The sequence below is a fragment of the Rhinoderma darwinii genome, chromosome 7 (genome assembly GCF_050947455.1).
Source record: "Rhinoderma darwinii isolate aRhiDar2 chromosome 7, aRhiDar2.hap1, whole genome shotgun sequence".
NCBI classification, from domain to species: domain Eukaryota; kingdom Metazoa; phylum Chordata; class Amphibia; order Anura; family Rhinodermatidae; genus Rhinoderma; species Rhinoderma darwinii.
The window spans coordinates 21,024,635-21,043,450 of record NC_134693.1 but is presented as its reverse complement, the minus strand read 5'-3'; the positions used below and the strand labels follow the sequence as shown (position 1 = coordinate 21,043,450).

Below are 18,816 nucleotides of genomic sequence, written 5' to 3'. Positions count from 1 at the left end.
CTGAACTGTACCACCCAGCGTGCACTAGCATCTTTCCACTAGCAAAGATCGGACAGTAGCAGTGACGCTTAAATGACCAAGCCATTTTTGGCCTACAGGACTACATGAGTTTTGTTGTCACCTCCCTGCATTTATAATTCTAATCATCCAGAATCTGAGCTTTCTCTGACAATCGCTCTGCCTGTACCTTCACCCTGACATACATGTATTTCATTGTGCGCCAATTTATTAAAGTTAATGTTCACCTTTGAACATCATTTTACAATGAGCATATAAAAAGTCCACATAAAAGTAACTTTGTAAATACACCTCATTACTTATCTCATGCTGATCCTAAGTTATCTATCGCCTGTGTTAGACCATGTTCACACGTTCAGGATTCTGTCAGGATTTAGGGATTGTCTATTATCTGCATTCATTTTTCGTTCTTTGTAAAGATTGTGGCCGGGACATAACCCTCCCCTCACATGACACCTCCCTCTTAGGCACTCTCCTGCTCACTGCTACGCCCCTATATATGAGCTACTAGGGCTCATTCCAGTGCTGGGTGCTTTGGAGAGAGGATGGGATTGTGTGGGGCTGAGTGCACGCTGCTGGGGGTCCTCATCTTCATAGGTGCCTCTGTCTGCTTGGGTCAGTGCCCCTGCTCTGACCCAGCTCTATGCCAGCCCATAAAAGACACCCGGGACTTTGAGGTACAGTGTGTGTTACTTTATATCAGACCATGCACTGTGGACATGATACAATGTATCATGTAGCGTGATTTGTATAACTTCCTGATCGTGTGATTGTGGAGGCGGTGCAGGAAGAAAGTTCATTTGTTATATGTTCTCTGATTGCTCGGACTGTAGATGTGATCTTTCTTCATGCAGATTTAAGGCATTGTTATGAGGAAGTAAATTACTGATCAGCAGGTGTCAACTGAACTACCTGTCTGCATGCAGCAACTAGGGCCATGTTCAGATTGTGGCAGATTTGTTAGAGATTTTATTTAGTACCGAGAATCCAAAACAAATTGCAAACTTTTACAGAATCCCATTCACATGCTGCATAAAAAAAATATTGATTTCATGCCATGATGTGGATTTATCAAGCCTTGTCCACACTGCAGATTTTGTGTACATTTTTTTTATTTTTTTTTTAAAGTTAGAACTGGATTGTAGTGGAGATACTTTAAGGCCTTCCTTTATCTGTCATGTGTTTAGGTTCTGGTTTGGGCTTAAAAAAAATACATGCAAAATCTGAATCAAATCTGCACTGTGTGAATGAGACTAAGGGCATGGCCCACGTGGCAGTTTTCCTCCGCAGTTGTCCGCATCAATGCCGCACAGAATCTGCGTTGCAGATTCTGTGGCGGATCTGCCCAAAATGTGCAGTAAATTGATGCGGATTAGCTGCTGCGGACTGCGGTAAAGGTGCTTCCCTTCTCTCTATCAGTGCAGGATAGAGAAAAGGGACAGCACTTTCCCTAGTGAAAGTAAACGAATTTCATACTTACCGGCCGTTGTCTTGGTGACGCGTCCCTCTTTCGGCATCCAGCCCGACCTCCCTGGATGACGCGGCAGTCCATGTGACCGCTGCAGCCTGTGATTGGCTGCAGCCGTCACTTAGACTGAAACGTCATCCTGGGAAGCCGGACTGGAGACAGAAGCAGGGAGTTCTCGGTAAGTATGAACTTCTATTTTCTTTACAGGTTGCTGTATATTGGGATCGGTAGTCACTGTCCAGGGTGCAGAAACAGTTACTGCCGATCGCTTGACTCTTTCAGCACCCTGGACAGTGACTATTTACTGACGTCTCCTAGCAACGCTCCCGTAATTACGGGAGCCCCATTGACTTCCTCGGTCTGGCTGTAGACCTAGAAATATAGGTCCAGCCAGAATGAAGAAATGTCATGTTAAAAAAGCAAGACGGATCCGCAGCACACATAACATGTGCATGACAGCTGCGGACTTCATTGCGGAATTTAGAATCTCCATTGAAGTCAATGGAGAACTTCCGCAATGAGTCCGCAACCAGTCCGCCACTGGTCCGCAACATCCATTGTATGCTGCGGACACCAAATTCCGCACCGCAGCCTATGCTCCGCAGCGGAATTTTCAGCCACGTCTAAACGAAGCCTACTAAAAAGAAGTGGAAGGCAATGGAGAAACGGCTCCGCGGCGGATTAACGCTGCGGGGTGTCCGCAGCGGAATTCAAGAGCAATTCGCCACGTGGGGCTTTGCCCTTAAAGTGGCTCTCACCACATTATAAGTGCCCTATCTTGTACCCTTAGGAGATCGGTGCTGTAATGTAGCTAACAGCAGTGTTTTTTTATTTAGAAAAATTATTATTTTTCACCAAGTTATGAGCAACTTTAGCTTTATGTTAATGACTTTCTTAATCGACAACTGGGCGTGTTTTTACTTTAGACCAAGTGGGCGATCAGTGACCAATCCGTGTCATGCACTTCACCACATTCATCTACTCTGCACATAGTGATCCTGCGTTGTTCACTATGTGCAGCCACATAGTCGCACATTAACGTTACTGAAGTGTCTTGACCGTAAATAAACATCACTTCCAGCCAGGACGGGATGTCTATTCACAATCATCACACTTTGGTAATGTTTGTGTGTGACTTACTCACACAGCACATCAAGATCACGTGTGCTGTCATTTACAGCGAGATCTCGTGAGATTACGCTTGCTGTGCTGTAAGTCCCAGACAAACGTTCCAGAAGTGTCGGATTGTGAATAGACCTCCCATCCTGATTGGACGCGATGTCTATTTACTGTCCGGACACTTCAGTAACGTTAATGTGTGAGTATGTGGCTGCACATAGTGAATGCAGGATCACTATGTGCAGAGTAAATGAATGTAGAGAAGTGTATTTAAATCACAGGCGGGCACTGAATATTGCCACATACCCTATAAACCACAGTATGAAACACTAAAGACAAGCGGGTATGTATATAGGGCAAAAGAATACCATAGTGTGTGTGTGTGTGTGTGTGTGTGTGTGTGTGTGTGTGTGTGTGTGTGTACACATGTTAAACAACATATCTATAGGGGGAGCCACCCTGATAAGTGGCACACAATAAAGATCCCCACTAATCCTGCTAAACCCCTCAATATACGTTCCTAGTATGAGCATCTATACAAAAAATGTTGCATCAAACAAGCGTGTGATCGTCCTGAACCAAGAGGGGAGAAGGGGACTGAAAGCACCATGCGTATCGCCAGAGTGGCTTCCTCAGGGGTTAGATGAGAAGTGTATGATGCTGATTGGTCAGCGTCATACACTTCTCTCCACAACGCCCACTTGGTCAAAAGTAAAAACACGCCCAGTTGTCTTAAAGTCATTAGCATAAAGCTAAGATCGCACTTCTAATGTGGTGACAGAGCCTCTTTAAGGGTGCATTCCCTCTCTGTATTGTGTGGGTGTTATAGTTCTATGGGGAGGAGGGGCATATTCTAATATACAAATGTTTTTATATGAAAGACTGCCTCCCTTAAAGAGACTCTGTCACCACATTATAAGTGCTCTATCTCCTACATAATCTTATCGGCGCTGTAATGTAGATAACAGTGGTTTTTATTTTGAAAAACAATCATTTTTGAGCAAGTTATGAACCATTTTAGATTTATGCTAATTTAGTTTCTTAATAGACAACTGGGCGTTTTTTACCAACTGGGCGTTGTAAAGAGAAGTTCATGACCAATCAGCGTCATACACTTCTCTCCATTCATTTCCATCTGTAGTCACAGCACAGCACAGCATGGCCTCGCGAGTTCACCCTGTGCGGTCATACCCACAGTAACTTTACCGAAGTGACTTGAGAGCGAATAGACATTCCCTCCAGCCAGGATGTGATGTCTATTCACACTCCCGACACTTCGTTAAAGTTTCTGTGGGACTTAATCACAGCACAGCGTGATCTCGCGAGTGCCAGTCCACATCGGCTCATTGACCAAACTAGTAAATGAAATACTTTGCTTGAAATGTTCATCTTTTGTCTTCAACAATGTAGTATAATGCTCTGCAGATGAGTGTTAATAATCTAGTAACGGTTACAGTGTAATCAAGTGCTAAATGTTGTATTTGTTTTTAGGTCTATGTATTTTATGTCAAAGGGAAAGACTGGAAGAACTATGATTGGGCCTATGTCACGACAGTTGCGCTGTTTGCGCCATATGACCCAGATCTCATGTGCTTTGCACACTCCAAAGGTGCAAGATTTGTCCTAGCAGGTAAGTTTGTGTTACTAGTAAGATAAGCATGTGAAACGACCACATAAGGCTATGTTCACATCTGCGTCAGGGCTCCATTCTGACATTTCGTCTGAGCTTTCTGTCGGAACGGAACCCTGTCTGACACAAACTGAAACCAAAGGTTTCCGTTTCCGTTTCCATCACCATTGATTTCAATGGTGACTGATCCGGTGCCAATGGTTTCAGTTTCTCAGTTGTGCAAGGGTTCTGTTTTGACTGAATCAATAGCGTAGTCGACTACGGTATTCATCCCATCAAAACGACGGAATCCTTGCACAACGGAGACAAACTGAAACCATTTGCACCGGATCCGTCACCATTAAAATCAATGGTGATGGAAACCGAGACCTTTTGGTTTCAGTTTGTGTCAGTCAGGGCTTTGCTCCGTCAGAATGGAGCTCTGACACAGATGTGAACGAAGCCGTGTGTGTGTGGGTGTAGGTGTGTGTGTGTGTGTGGGTGTAGATGTAGAGCTAGATAGATGTAGAGATCGAAAGATGTAGAGAAAAAGAGTGTTTTGGTTTTCTCCCCCCCCCCCCCCCCCCCCAGGAACAGGGCCACTCTTCATGGGCAATGTCTGGTATTGCAGCTCTGCCAGTCAAGTGAATACTACAATACCAGACCTAGCCAATGAAAGAGTGGTGCTGTGGTGTGGTTTGTTTTCCCGCATACATCCTATCATCTTGTGTAGAGCTGGCCACAGATGAGATCTGGCATCTACTGCCATTCCACAACATCTATCATCGTGGTTTTTTTTTACCCACGTTTAGCTCCTGTCTACAGCCATTTTAGTATTTTCACCTTTTTGTAGACGCCGTGCATGGACATATGTCACTGACGGTCAGGAAGACATCTGACGCTCATAGGACCAGCTGTGTTGCAAGACCACAAGATGTTACTGAAGATGGGGGGAAAAACTTCTTTCAGAGGGAACACTTGTTTTTCTTTCCATAACTAACATGACGGCTCTGCAAGTGACTTTTTCTGACCCTACAGAGCTGGGGAAAGACCATTAATGCTGACCAGTGCCTCCTCTATTGCAAAGAGACAAGTAAAGCAGCTTTAGGGCAGGATCACACACACTTTTTGATGCAGTTTTTGGCCCTGGTTTTGAGCCAACAGGAGTGGACTCAACAGAACGGAGATATACATCAGTCTTTTCTTTATACACTTCCTTCCTTCTGTATCCACTTCTGGCTTTGGCTTAAACTGAGCCAAAAACTGCTTATGATAACCACATCAAACAGCTCCCCATATCTCAGCTTCCAAGCTTCTTCCTGTAATAACTGAAGCTGAAAATGGGTTGACACCCGGTGTAATGTATAAATGACTCAAATGATGAGTACTTCTCAAATAGTGTAAATGGGGCTTTTTGCATCCCTGACAACAAGAATAACCTTGGTCGTCTATATGCAAATCAGCTGCTGCTATAGCACCCAACTCTGAAAACTCTCTAGTAGCCAGATTTTCCTATCTGTTGCAGGGTTATGTTAGTCTGTACGGCCCTGTTGATACTTGCGTGATTGGGTGTTTGCTCACTGCAACTACCCTAAATGAGCAGACTGAAGTGGTCGCAGCCCCTTCACTGTTAGGGGGGATTCACACGAGCGTGTATTCGGTCCGTGCGGGCCGCGTGGTTTTCACGCGGCACGCATGGACCAATACAAGTCTATGGGGCAGTACAGACAGTCTGTGCTTTTTGCGCAGCATTTGTCTGCTGCGCAAAAAGCGCGACAGGTTCAATAACTCTGCGTATTTCGCGCATCACGCACCCATTGAAGTCAATGGGTGCGTGAAAACCACGCACACCACATGGAAGCACTTCCGTGGGACGAGCGTGATTCGTGCAACAGCAGTGAAAAGGATGAATGAAAACAGAAAAGCACCACGTGCTTTTCTGTTTCCGAACATCCAAACGGAGTGTCTTTGCGATGAGTGAAGCCGGACAAGCGTACCGAACTTCACCGGGTTCGGCCAAACTCGTTTTGGCCGAACCCGGCAAAAAAATTATCGGTACGCGACGTCAGGAGATAGTCACTGTCCATGGTGCTGAAAGAGTTAAACTGTTTCAGCACCATGGACCGTGACTTCCGACCCCAATATACATGAACCTGTAGAAAAAAAAAAACACAGTTCAGACTTAGCGCTAACTCCCGGCTTCTTCCTCCAGTCTGACCTCCCGGGATGACAATTAAGTCCAAGTGACAGCTCCAGCCAATCACAGGCCAAGCACAGGCTGCAGCGGTCACATGGACTGGCGCGTCATCCAGGGAGGTGGGGCCCGAAGTCAAGAGAGGCGCGTCACCAAGGACGCGTCACCAAGGAAACGGCCGGGAAGTTCTCAGTAAGTACGAACTTTTTCTTTTTTTTCTACAGGTTTTGCGATATTGTGTTCGGCATTCACTGTCGAGGGTGCTGACAGAGTTAGCTCTTTCAGCACCTTGGACAGTGACGGCCATCGACTAGCCTCATCTCTATGATGGCGGCTGCGCGAAAATCACGCAGCCGCGCATCAGACACGGATGACACACGCAGCTGTCAAATGGTTTTTGCGCACGCAAAACGCCGCGTTGTTTGCGCGCGCAAAAACGCAACGCTCGTGTGAATCTGCCCTTAGACACAGCAGTATGTATCTACATGTGGCTGTGCCTGGTACTGCAGCTTGGTCCCATTCACATGAATGCCTGAAACCCCATTCACTTTAATGGGCAGGGCTGCAGTATGTGGCACAGATAAATGTAAGTATGTGCCACTGTCTGGATCAACATTGAAGGGGCTGCGGCCATCCAGCAAGCGACACGACCCCTATGTTCGTCTGCTGATAGTTGGGGTTCCAAGATAATTTTGATTGGGTTCTTCCTTTAAAGTAACATTGATCCTGCTGTTATAGGAGGTGTTTCATTGAAGGACATTGTGGATTCAGAGAAGAGATCTGCCTGGATAGCACAGCAGGTGAAGCTGGCAAAAACTCAATATATGGATGGAATTAATTTGGATATAGAACAACCGGTGTTCCCAAATACCCCAGAATATTACGCTCTAACTGCACTGGTGAAGGAGACCACAGAGGCTTTCCATAGAGAAATCCCTGGGTCGCAGGTAATGATTATTTAGTAAGTTTGTGATTGTCAACATTTTACAATTTCAATGTACATTAAAAAAAAAAGTTTTAGTAAACTTTCTGCTTTTTCATTTTTTTTTTGTTTTTTTTTTAAACTGGTCTTGAGTTATTCTGTATCTATTCTCCATTCATATACATCACAATTCTTCTGGTTTCCCTTGGAAACAGACAGCAATTTACCTCCACTCTGCTGTCAGAACAGCTGTTATCCGAGCTCCCACGATGCAGTGCTTCCTTTTAGCGAAAACCAATAGAATAAAAAGTAACCCCAGAGAAACCAGTAGAATGAAACATTTTGACTTTAGATGAAAACAATGTAATAAAAAAAATCTGCATGTGAAATGTTGTTACATCTATAGGGGCCCCATACAGGCACTGGTTTACACAATCATGATCGCTACAATTGGGGGGACAGGAGGAACCAGTGTTTTCTCTACCTCTCCACCAACTCCTTCCTATCCCATGTAGAGGAAGGGTCCTTGGATTGGCTCTTTCCTGCCCTTGTTTGCTGATAATTTTGCAAATCAGTACGGGTTCATATAACTCATGGCAAAGTTTGATTTGGCCCATCTGGTCAGGTAATCGCCTTTTTTTTCAATAAACCTATAGCAGCTGCAGGGGATTATCTCTCTCCGGCGTTTACCCCATATATGTGGTTTTGGCACATATACAATAATAAAAGTAAATACATACTCCCCAGACAGAACACAAAGAATAGCACTGTAGTAGTGGGTGCAATAAAACCACTCCAATTGGGGGTCCGGTATAGCAGTGGATGAGAAGGGTGCACTGTTTGGCCTATAGCACCCATCTTTGTACTGGCAGTCCCTTCCCCCTTTAGCAGCACATACCTGACTCTATTCATTTGATAGACCTCTCTAAACTCTTATGTAAGACCGAATGTGCGATTTGTTTTACCTGCTGCTCCATGGCTCTGTACCGGATGATCCTGAATTTCCACATATAAAGATGTTTTCTCTGGCTACAGCTTGTCATTTATTGTATTTGCTAGGTGATCCTGTTATGCAACAAAGTATTGCGTTTATTGACCTAAACAAATGCAATAGGCCGATAGGTCCACGTTTGAACACTATTTTAGGGTATGTTCAAACCGAGTAAACACTGCAGATTTTCTGGAAAAAAATCAGAAAAAAAAGGTTCAGAAATTGACCTGCGGTGCGGTCTTTGTAATCCGCAGCATGTCAATTTATGCTACAGAATCACTGCTTTTCTGTTGCGGGTTTTACACGTTCAATGGAAAAGGTAAAACCCGCGACAAATACTAAATGTTGCAATTCTTGTTGCAGAAAAGCTGCGATTCTGCCGCAAGAAAACGCAAGTCAGAACCCCCCCTGTTTGTAAAATGAATAAAGTAGTTTATATTTACCGCTGGGCATTGTCATAGTGATGCTTTCTTTTCTCGTGCAAGCCAGCCTCCCCAATCACGGGCTGCAGCGGTCATCATGGCTGCAACGTCAGGAGGCCGGCCTGGACGAGAACAGAAGAAAGTATCACTATAGCAATGGAGACCAGGTCAGTATAAACCACCTTCTCTTTTTTTTTTTTTTTTTTTTTCCCTTCTGCAGCGGAGATTTCACCCAGAAAACTGCACCACAATTTGGGGTAGTTTTTCGGGCAGAATTCACAGCAGGTTCTAGGACGGATACGCTGTGTACTTTTACGCAGCGTATCAGTCCTGCGTAAACCTGGCCTTAGCAAGATTATCAAAACTGTTGCAAGGAAAAAATGCAGCAACAGCCCATAGTAGCCATTCAGTTTGCCGCCTTCAGTTTTCAAAAATGAGAGCTAGAATCTTATTTGGTTTTTATGTGTTTTTATTGGACCACTTTTGGTAAATCTCCCGCATTTTATTTCTTATTGTTACAATAGCCCAGAGCTGTACTCACAGTTCTGCTGGTTGTAATTGATAAACATCAGCAAGCTTGTCATCAGACACAACCCTGTCAATTGAGCTCCTATAATGCAGTGGGACAACAGGTTTTCCTTACAGATTACTGTACTTTGTATTGTGCAAAGACTACACGTAGAATGCAAATCACCAGAACAAACTCTGTATAGACACTGTGCCAGCAAAGAATTCTGGGAGACTTCTGCTCTGCAGCCTGAAGAATTATGAGTGCAGCTCAGAAGTACAGAAATTCGAATTTGGGACCAGTACAATATACACAGGATCTCCCCAAAAAAAATTTCTGATCCTGCACGACCCCTTTAAGGTTGACTGACAGAGAAGATAATTCTATAATTATCACTACATTAGTTAATGGTTTTTAATGTCCTCACAATGTGTATCATTTCTATCTATTCTCTTTATCATATCAACTTTTATTCTTATAACCCTTGTAGGTAACATTTGATGTTCCATGGTCTCCTAACTGTATTGATCTCCGTTGCTATAACTATACAGGCATAGCAGATCTGTGCGACTTCTTGTTTGTTATGTCCTATGATATACAATCCCAGATATGGACTGAATGTATCGCTGGAGCAAATGCAGCATTCAACCAAACCATAACTGGTCAGTCTTCAATTATTGTATTTTCATGGGGTGGGGGTGAAAAAACACCCCAGTTTATTTTGCCTATTTCTTTCCTGGACTCCTGAATAGCAAACCTGCCTAGTTATGCAGCAACTATCCCAGTATATCTCCATATGTAGATAAAAAAGGGGGCGTAATGGCGGCAGAAAGGTGAGAGGTGATCGGGAGAGTGAATTAAAGGTGGGGGTAGTGTTGGGGATTTAAGCAGGTATCAATATGGTGTTTTGGTACACAGGCTGTGTGGCAGGGCTCGGTTCAGACGGACTCTCAAAGTTTGGTCGGATATGACCAACCGCTGCTCAGAGGAGACGTGCGGACGCCACGTGCCCTTAATGACTTGTTTATCGTATTTTTACCATAAGTTGAATGTATTGTAAAATATAAACTATCTTTTGTAGGTTATGAGCAGTTCATTAATATAAGCATCGATCCTAAGAAACTTGTGATGGGCGTCCCTTGGTATGGTTATGACTACGTCTGTCTTAACTTAACGAAGGTATTGCTCTAAGTTACTGCTTTTGTTTTGATTTTTAGTTTTTAATTTTGACTTCACATGACCTGTTTTGGCAGTGTACACTAGTGTAACACACAGGTATTATATTGTGGTGGGGCAGCTTTTTGGTGCTATATAGTGCCTCTATACTGCCCCATTTTAGGAGATATTTGCCCTTAGAAACAATGCTTTTAGGGGAGCTTACCCGCCATTATACAGTATCTGATGAAGCATGCCATGTATTGAATCCAAACGGAAAAAAAACTCTGTATGCCCACTCATGAAATCAGAGGTTCAATGTGGACCCCATAGCTTTCTATGCATTATAGCTCTATACAACTCAGAGCTTGTGTGGTGTGGTAATATGGTCACCATGAACAAGCTTAGTCCTTAGATCAGGCTTACTGTCAGGATTTGAACCCAAGGACTCTTGCGTCCCAGGCAGCAGCTCTTCACATTGAGCCGCCACCTGAAACGCTGGACAGCTCCACTGCTGAATCTGTTGTCCAGGTTCCCCCTGTTTCCTGCCTCTCTGGGTTCCTTTTTCTTGATTTGATTCACCCTTTTGTACTTGCTCCTTGTCAGACTTAAGCTTCCTGCCTCTCGTCTAGTTCTCTTCTGCCTTATGCTACAACCTGTTGCCCCTTATCTGTGTACCAAACTTGGATTGTTTCTGCACTACGTCTCTGCCTTGCGCTATATTCTGTTACCGCTCATCTGTGTGCCGGACCTGGAGTGTTACTTGACTATTCTTGGTCTTTGGTACCCGCTTGCCTGATCGTTTCAGCCAACGGGCTCAATCTGCTACAGACCTTGACACAGGTTTCCCAGATTCTGACACACTATTGGAGTCCGAGCAAAAACTGCCATCACCCCATCTAAAGCTGAAAAGTGAAGCAGATCACATGGTGATTGAATGTATTCCTATTTGATATGATTTCACAAATATCCTATTAGTCTTTCCAGTATATCTAGCAATCAATAGAATAATTCTGTTTCCACCATCCTATTCTGTCCAGGATAATCGGTGCAAATTAGACAAAAAGCCATTTCGAGGTGCAGAGTGCAGTGACGCTGTGGGCAGCCAGGTGCCATACTACACAATTATGAAGCAGGTCAACAATTCATTGAGCGGAAGATTATGGGATGATGTCCAGAAAGCACCTCTTTATAATTACAAGGTTGGTGGTTGATTCTACATTTGTATTATGTTACCGTTCTGTAGGTTGCAGTGTTGACTAGAATGAAACGTGTTTTATAAATTGTTTCAACAGGACACAAAAGGAAATATCCATCAGGTTTGGTATGATGATCCGGAGAGTATTTCTTTGAAGGTGGCTTACATCAAGAAACTTGGTCTCAGAGGGATTGGTATGTGGAATGGAGATCTTCTTGATTACTCGAATGATCCTATAGCCCGGCAACAGACAGCAGACATGTGGAAAGCTTTACTACCGCAGGACCTGAGGCAAAATCTGTAAGCGTTCCCTGCAACAACAAAAAAAATCAGGTGCTATACAGAATCCTGGTGTCAGAAAGGTCGATGGGCACCAGGGTCCAAGTGTGACTGCAGCCTCTGCTCCCCCTGTACTTATTCTCCTGGCTGAACGTTTACAGGCGGTAAAACGGGTTCCCAAGCAGCGCATGCCTAGAAACCAGACGTCCCAGATTCCTCAAAACTTTGGCTTAAGAACGACTTGGCAGCTAAGTGAGGGTAGAGATGTGAGGGACAACACTTTTTTTGCTAACTTTTATTGCCATATTAATCAGATTTTTGCAAAAAGTAGTGTAATACTTCAAGATCTTAATGTTAAATCGTGTTTTATCTAGATCCTCATGGTTTCTAAGTTTTAACATCGTTGATATTTCATTCCAAGTTCTGCTTTCTGCTGCTTCTTGGACAATTTGTTTATTAAAACTTACTGGGAATTGGTTTGTGTTGTATATTTTCATTTCACTGACCCCTTCAGCAAGTCCGAGTGTTCTAGTTCGGATCATTTAAGAAAACTAGTGGAGGAATTGCTGGTGGACATAAGATCTTTAACTCATTTTTATGTTTCAATGTAACTTCGAAAAAAAAGTCTTAACTTGGGGATGGAGTTTAGCCTTTTACATATCACTTGTAACACTTGTAATGGGCTTGTCATGTTGATGTGACATTCATTCAGTCTTCGGCGGTCGACTAGACTTCCCAGTTCAGAATTTGTTTTCCAACGGCCTTTAAACATCAGTCCAGGAGGCAACACATCATTATGACAGTCACATGACTTATGCCTTTTCCAGACAATCAATCTTCTCTAAAATAAATTATGGTTGTAAAAACATGTAGAAAAACATTCGTTACAAAAGTAAATTGCCAATACCGGTTCCAAGTCTCCACTTGAGGTGAAATGTCATTTTGAAAATGTAAGTCCATGCAGATTACTCTACATCGATGGAGCCTCATACTGCATATAATGATGGTGCACTAGACAACCCAGACTGCGCTTTCTTCTGAGCTAATTCTGCTTTGAGAATGTTCAGATCAGAAGTTGCCTGTTTTCGCATCTGAAACACCGTAAACAAGACTTTAATTACAAGACATTAACATTTCTGGATGCAGCATATCTCGTAAGTCTATGGAGCTTTAACTAGGTATACAAACAAAGTTTGTCTTACATCTTAACTGCGGGCACTTACTCCATAACTGCCATTCACTTTAATAACGAATGACCGCTTATGTGTGGCCTGCTCACCACCAGTGACCAGAACTAATACCATCCTGATCCCACTGTACATCCATATCTGTGTTTAGTTACCTTTTTAGTTTAAGCCACTTTTGTAGGAAAACTCGTAGGGGGAAAGCGAACATGTCTACACCAGAAATGTTGCAAACGGCCCAAAAGTCACAGTGACTTGGGTAGTTTCCCCCTGATCTCTGTTTCAAAAAGTAGGCAAAGCTGAGCGGAAGAGGCGTGACTACCACAGCACGACAGATTTACTATAATTACGCCAGAAACTGGCTCCTGGCTGGCGTAGACTTCGTTAGTGTCTCCAACAGCTGAAGATGCGACACATATTGAGGCCCGTGCCTCTTAATTTTGTCACATTTCACTTTAGATTGCTCTTTATTAAGAATGGTGCAGTCTTAATACATGTAACCCCCCCCCCCCCCACCTTAAGAATCTAGTGTGAAGTCGGGTTGAATTGACGGCCTGAGAAAACGGAATATATTTTTCTTACCCATGAGAAAGATAAATAATATTGTGGGTATTTTCTTATGTCACGTTTGAACATTTTTTTAATTTTTTATATTCCCTTGATTCCAGCCGAGGGAGCGTAATTCTGGATTGCCATAGTAATTGTCGTTGCACTGAAATTTGGGCAGATCAATAAAGTGGAAACAAGTAAAAGTTGTAGTTTCCCATTGTTATTTATTCCCTAATGAATACCTTCCTTTATCTGTGCTGCATACTGACCTGCTCAAATATGTTCATGTCACTGCTTGGTAACAGGGGACAAGTCTGGAGCGTGACAACCAGATTTGTCATGCATTTGGAGTCCTAGTGTTGACACTCCACATGGTGTACATGCCGCCAGCCAGGGTAGATGTTGGCACTAGTCAAACCTGGGCAAATGCCAGTAATTTCTGGGTTTGGAGGGCCTGTGGCAATCCTGGGTAAATATGCTCTACACTAAAGGGCAGACATGCGGTCCTCTTATACTTTGCCACCTGGCAGAGTATAGGACTAAAACCAGCCCATGTGTTTTGCACCTCACAGATCAATGTTTTATAATCTACCCATTTCATAGGCAGCTAGGAAACCTACTCTGAAACTTTAATATCAAGTCAAAAGTTACCTTAATTTCGATGACCAGCTTGATCCTGGCATTGTCCACCTTGCGTTTCAGCTGGTCAAGGTCATGCTGTTTTGTGGTTATTGTCATTATTAAAGTATTCTGTGCAGAGAAAAGAATACAAACGTTACTTCTGAACAAATATAAATTGAAGATTCATGTTTGGAAAACTATTTGAAAACCCTTGTGGCTGCCATATTGGTTGTGATTTTCCGGCATACTGTGTAAGGGCCTGTTCACATCACTGTTCGCTTTCCGTTCCGGGTTTCCGTCGGGTGAACCCCGCAACGGAAAGTGAAAGCACAGCTTCCGTTTCAGTCACCATTGATCTCAATGGTGACGGAAACATTGCTAATGCTTTCCGTTCGTCACCATTCCGGCAGGTTTCCGGTTTTCCAATGGAATCAATAGCGCAGTCGACTCCGCTATTGAGTCCGTCGGAAAACCGGAAACCTGCCGGAATGGTGAGGAACGGAAAGCATTAGCAATGTTTCCGTCACCATTGAGATCAATGGTGACTGAAACGGAAGCTGTGCTTTCACTTTCCGTTGCGGGATTCACCCGACGGAAACCTCCGACGGAACCCCGGAACGGAAATGAATGGTGATGTGAACAGGCCCTTATTCTTGCGTTCAATGTATGGAGTTACCTTTCCCTAGTGGCAGCTGCAGATAACCAGCATGTCATCCTAAGGCCTTATTCACACAAACGTGTTATATGTCCGTGCTACGCGTGTCGCACGGACCTATTGTATGTTAATGAATGGGGCTGTTCAGACTGTCAGTGAATTTCACGCAGCGTATGTGCGCTGCGTAAAACTCACGACATGTCATATATTTGGCCGTGTTTCGCGCAGCACGCATCCATTGAAGTCAATGGATGCGTGCAAATCGTGCACGGAAGCACTTCCAAGTGATGCGCGCTACAGTAGTAAAATAAATGAATTAAAACAGAAAAGCACCACGTGCTTTTCTATTTGTAAACATAAAACCAGAGTGTCATAATGATGCCGGCTGCGCGAAAATCACGCAGCCACGCACCATATGCTGATGCCACATGGACCTTTTGCTCGCACAAAACACAGCGTTTTTTGCGCGTGCAAAACTGACATGTCCGTGTGAATAAGGCCTTAAAATCAAAATGATTACCTAGAATTTCTTTTTTTTCTCTTTAAAGTTAAAAATTATTTGGCCCCCACCGAAGGAAATCTGAAATCGGAACAACTCCTTTAAAAGCTGAACTCCAGGTACCAGAAATGTAAGCCTCTGTACCATATGGTAACCTCGCGTGTCGATATTGTAAGGTATCGGTCATTTTTTTTTTCTTTGTGTCTATGATCAGTAAAGCAAATGACCGGCATCTTACAATCTTACAAGAATATGAGAAGTTGGTCTTTTGCATATGATGTGGATAAAGTGTGCAGGTCCAAAGCCTGTCGACTCGAGACACATGTCCTGTCTATTAATTATTAGGAGCGATCGTTATAATGAGATTTTCTCTCACTTGTATTCTGAGGACAATGTTTTCCTACATCCCTATGATCTCACGGGGTAAGTTGAAAATCTGTTGCCTTTTCTCTGTCCTATGTAAAAGTTCACTATAGATACCTTTGAATTGGCAGCGAGTGTTGGGTGCTTTACGCGTTTTTTACTGTCTCGAGCTGCCAGCTGTGTCAGAAGTCTTTGGTAGTAAGCGTCCATTTCATTTTTCAACTTGTTCAGTCTCTCTTCTAATGCAGATGTCTCTTTCTTTGTTTCAAAATACTTTTTTTTCCAGGAATCTCTAGCTATAGAAAAAAAAATGGTCCAGCTATTCAATCCTCTAGATATACTAAATTTAAAGTTCGCAGCACATCATATGGAATACCATGACTTATTTCTTATCTTCCTTCTTGAGCTTGTTATAAACCCTGAGGCCTCATGCACACGGCTGTCCCCGTAAACGCGGTCCATGATTTACGGGCGCGGACAGCCTCCCGCGTTTTCGTCCAGCGCTCCTACATGTCCTATCTTTTGTGGAGGCTCCCTACGGCTTGGATACCTTCCCGCAAATACATGAGAAGGTGTCTGTGGTCAGTAGAAATGAATGGGTCAGTGCGTAAGTACAGTCCGCAATTACGGACGAAATCTACGGTCATGTGCATGGGTTAGGAAATTTTTGCCTATTTCAGTTTTTGCCTTCTTGAATTCCCCTTTTTATTATTTTTAAAGCCAAATAGATATTTGAGGTCTTCTACATGTGTGTGTGTGTGTGTGTATATATATATATATATATATATATATATAAGAAGGCAGCACTCACAAAGACCCTATTGAACAGGTGCCATGCAAAACGTCCCGATCCTCGGACGGAATGTCAGATATAGCAAAAGAAAATTTGCAGCACTCCAATGTGAAGAAAATGGTGGTTTATTCAATCCAAATACAAAGCAACGTTTCAATCCTACGATAGGATCTTTATCAAGCTTGATAAAGATCCTATCGTAGGATTGAAATGTTGCTTTGTATTTGGATTGAATAAACCACCATTTTCTTCACATTGGAGTGCTGCAAATTTTATTTTGCTATATATATATATCTATAGGAATCCAAAGAATGAGCAGCAACTCCAATATTGAGGGTGAAAAAAGTGGGTACTTTATTGCCCGTGCAACGTTTCAGCTCCGTTCACTGGAGCCTTTCTCAAGCCTTGAAACGTTGCACGGGCAATAAAGTACCCACTTTTTTCACCCTCAATATTGGAGTTGCTGCTCATTCTTTGGATTCCTGTGTATTTGGGACTTGGTCTGTCCCTCTGAGCTTGCACCCACACGCTGCTAGTGCTGCTGGACTTTGTATGTATATATCTGTATATATATATATATATATATATATATATATATATAGTGAAGGAAATAAGTATTTGATCCTTTGCTGATTTTGTAAGTTTGCCCACTGTCAAAGACATGAACAGTCTAGAATTTTTAGGCTAGGTTAATTTTACCAGTGAGAGATTGATTTTCTTTTTTTTTATATATAAAATCTCAGTCAAAATGATATATATTTATTTGCATTGTGCACTGAGAAATAAGTGTTTGATCCCCTACCAACCATTAAGAGTTCAGCCTCCTCCAGACCAGTTACACGCTCCAAATCAACTTAGTGCCTGCATTAAAGACAGCTCTTACATGGTCACCTGTATAAAAGACTCCTGTCCACAGACTCAATTAATCAGTCTGACTCTAACCTCTACAACATGGGCAAGACCAAAGAGCTTTCTAAGGATGTCAGGGACAAGATCATAGACCTGCACAAGGCTGGAATGGGCTACAAAACCATAAGTAAGACGCTGGGTGAGAAGGAGACAACTGTTGGTGCAATAGTAAGAAAATGGAAGACATACAAAATGACTGTCAATCGACATCGATCTGGGGCTCCATGCAAAATCTCACCTCGTGGGGTATCCTTGATCCTGAGGAAGGTGAGAGCTCAGCCGAAAACTACACGGGGGGAACTTGTTAATGATCTCAAGGCAGCTGGGACCACAGTCACCAAGAAAACCATTGGTAACACATTACGCCGATGGAGCCATGTACCGTCAAATCCTTATTCCCTCCACCAGGACATTAAAAATGGCTCTTTGCTGGGTTGTCCAGCACGACAATGACCCGAAACATACAGCCAAGGCAACAAAGGAGTGGCTCAAAAAGAAGCACATTAAGGTCATGGAGTGGCCTAGCCAGTCTTCAGACCTTAATCCCATCGAAAACTTATGGAGGGAGCTGAAGATCTGAGTTGCCAAGCGACAGCCTCGAAATCTTAATGATTTACAGATGATCTGCAAAGAGGAGTGGGCCAAAATTCCATCTAACATGTGTGCAAACCTCATCATCAGCTACAAAAAACGTCTGACTGCTGTGCTTGCCAACAAGGGTTTTGCCACCAAGTATTAAATCTTGTTTGCCAAAGGGATCAAATACTTATTTCTCTGTGCACAATGCAAATAAATATATATAATTTTGACAATGTGATTTTCAGTTTTTTTTTTTTTTTTTATATAATCTATCTCTCACTGGTAAAATTAACCTAGCCTAAAAATTCTATAATGTTAATGTCTTTGACAGTGGGCAAACGTACAAAATCAGCAAGGGATCAAATACTTATTTCCTTCACTGTATATATATTTATTTATTTTTTTTGTTTGCTTTTTTATTTCTTTTTATTCTATGCCACTCGCATCAATAGATCTCATAACGTTATTGTAGGCATCATTACAGGTGCCAAATATGTCTTCCTTTTTTTTTTTTTTATGAAAAAAATCTTGACTTACTATATCTTTTCATTTTGCATGTATTTTTAATCCATAAATTTGAAATGTTTTTTTTTTTAAATTCTTAGTCACGTTGGGACTTTTTTACTTGTAAAATTTTTTTCAACTATGATGTAATGCCAGATTTGTATAATTCACAGGCATCTGTTAGGGCATAGCTAAGCGGGGCCTCTGTTATCACACAGCTGCCTTTTAAACATTGCACCTATTGTAATCAGTTAGGGTATGTGCACACACACTAATT

At 42.8% G+C, this 18,816-nt stretch overlaps 2 protein-coding genes across 2 annotated transcripts in view; one reads left to right on the top strand and one right to left on the bottom strand.

Moving 5' to 3' along the window:
- The first annotated feature begins 521 nt into the window (after positions 1 to 521).
- CTBS (chitobiase) lies at positions 522 to 12,360 on the top strand. Its single transcript, XM_075832931.1, has 7 exons — positions 522 to 695; positions 4,097 to 4,235; positions 7,147 to 7,355; positions 9,742 to 9,913; positions 10,333 to 10,430; positions 11,447 to 11,608; positions 11,702 to 12,360. Exons 1-7 carry the CDS (start codon positions 564 to 566, stop codon positions 11,906 to 11,908), a joined length of 1,119 nt encoding a protein of 372 aa, XP_075689046.1. The 5' UTR covers positions 522 to 563; the 3' UTR covers positions 11,909 to 12,360.
- The window catches only part of SPATA1 (spermatogenesis associated 1), a 22,797-nt gene continuing 16,000 nt past the window's right edge, over positions 12,020 to 18,816 (bottom strand). The window contains exons 10-12 of the mRNA XM_075832932.1: positions 15,872 to 16,050; positions 14,268 to 14,366; positions 12,020 to 12,974 (exon numbers count right to left, since the gene is read on the bottom strand). Coding sequence (XP_075689047.1) covers positions 12,870 to 12,974; positions 14,268 to 14,366; positions 15,872 to 16,050 — 383 coding nt within the window. The 3' untranslated portion in view covers positions 12,020 to 12,869. The remainder of the gene's footprint in view (positions 12,975 to 14,267; positions 14,367 to 15,871; positions 16,051 to 18,816) is intronic.

What these genes read in the sequence shown, in the direction of transcription:
- CTBS (XM_075832931.1), top strand. Translation starts at nt 564, where the DNA reads ATGGGATTGTGTGGGGCTGAGTGCACGCTGCTGGGGGTCCTCATCTTC. An exon ending in GAGAAATCCCTGGGTCGCAG is followed by an intron (nt 7,356 to 9,741) that starts GTAATGATTATT and finishes TAACCCTTGTAG; the next exon opens with GTAACATTTGATGTTCCATG. An exon ending in TCTGTCTTAACTTAACGAAG is followed by an intron (nt 10,431 to 11,446) that starts GTATTGCTCTAA and finishes TATTCTGTCCAG; the next exon opens with GATAATCGGTGCAAATTAGA.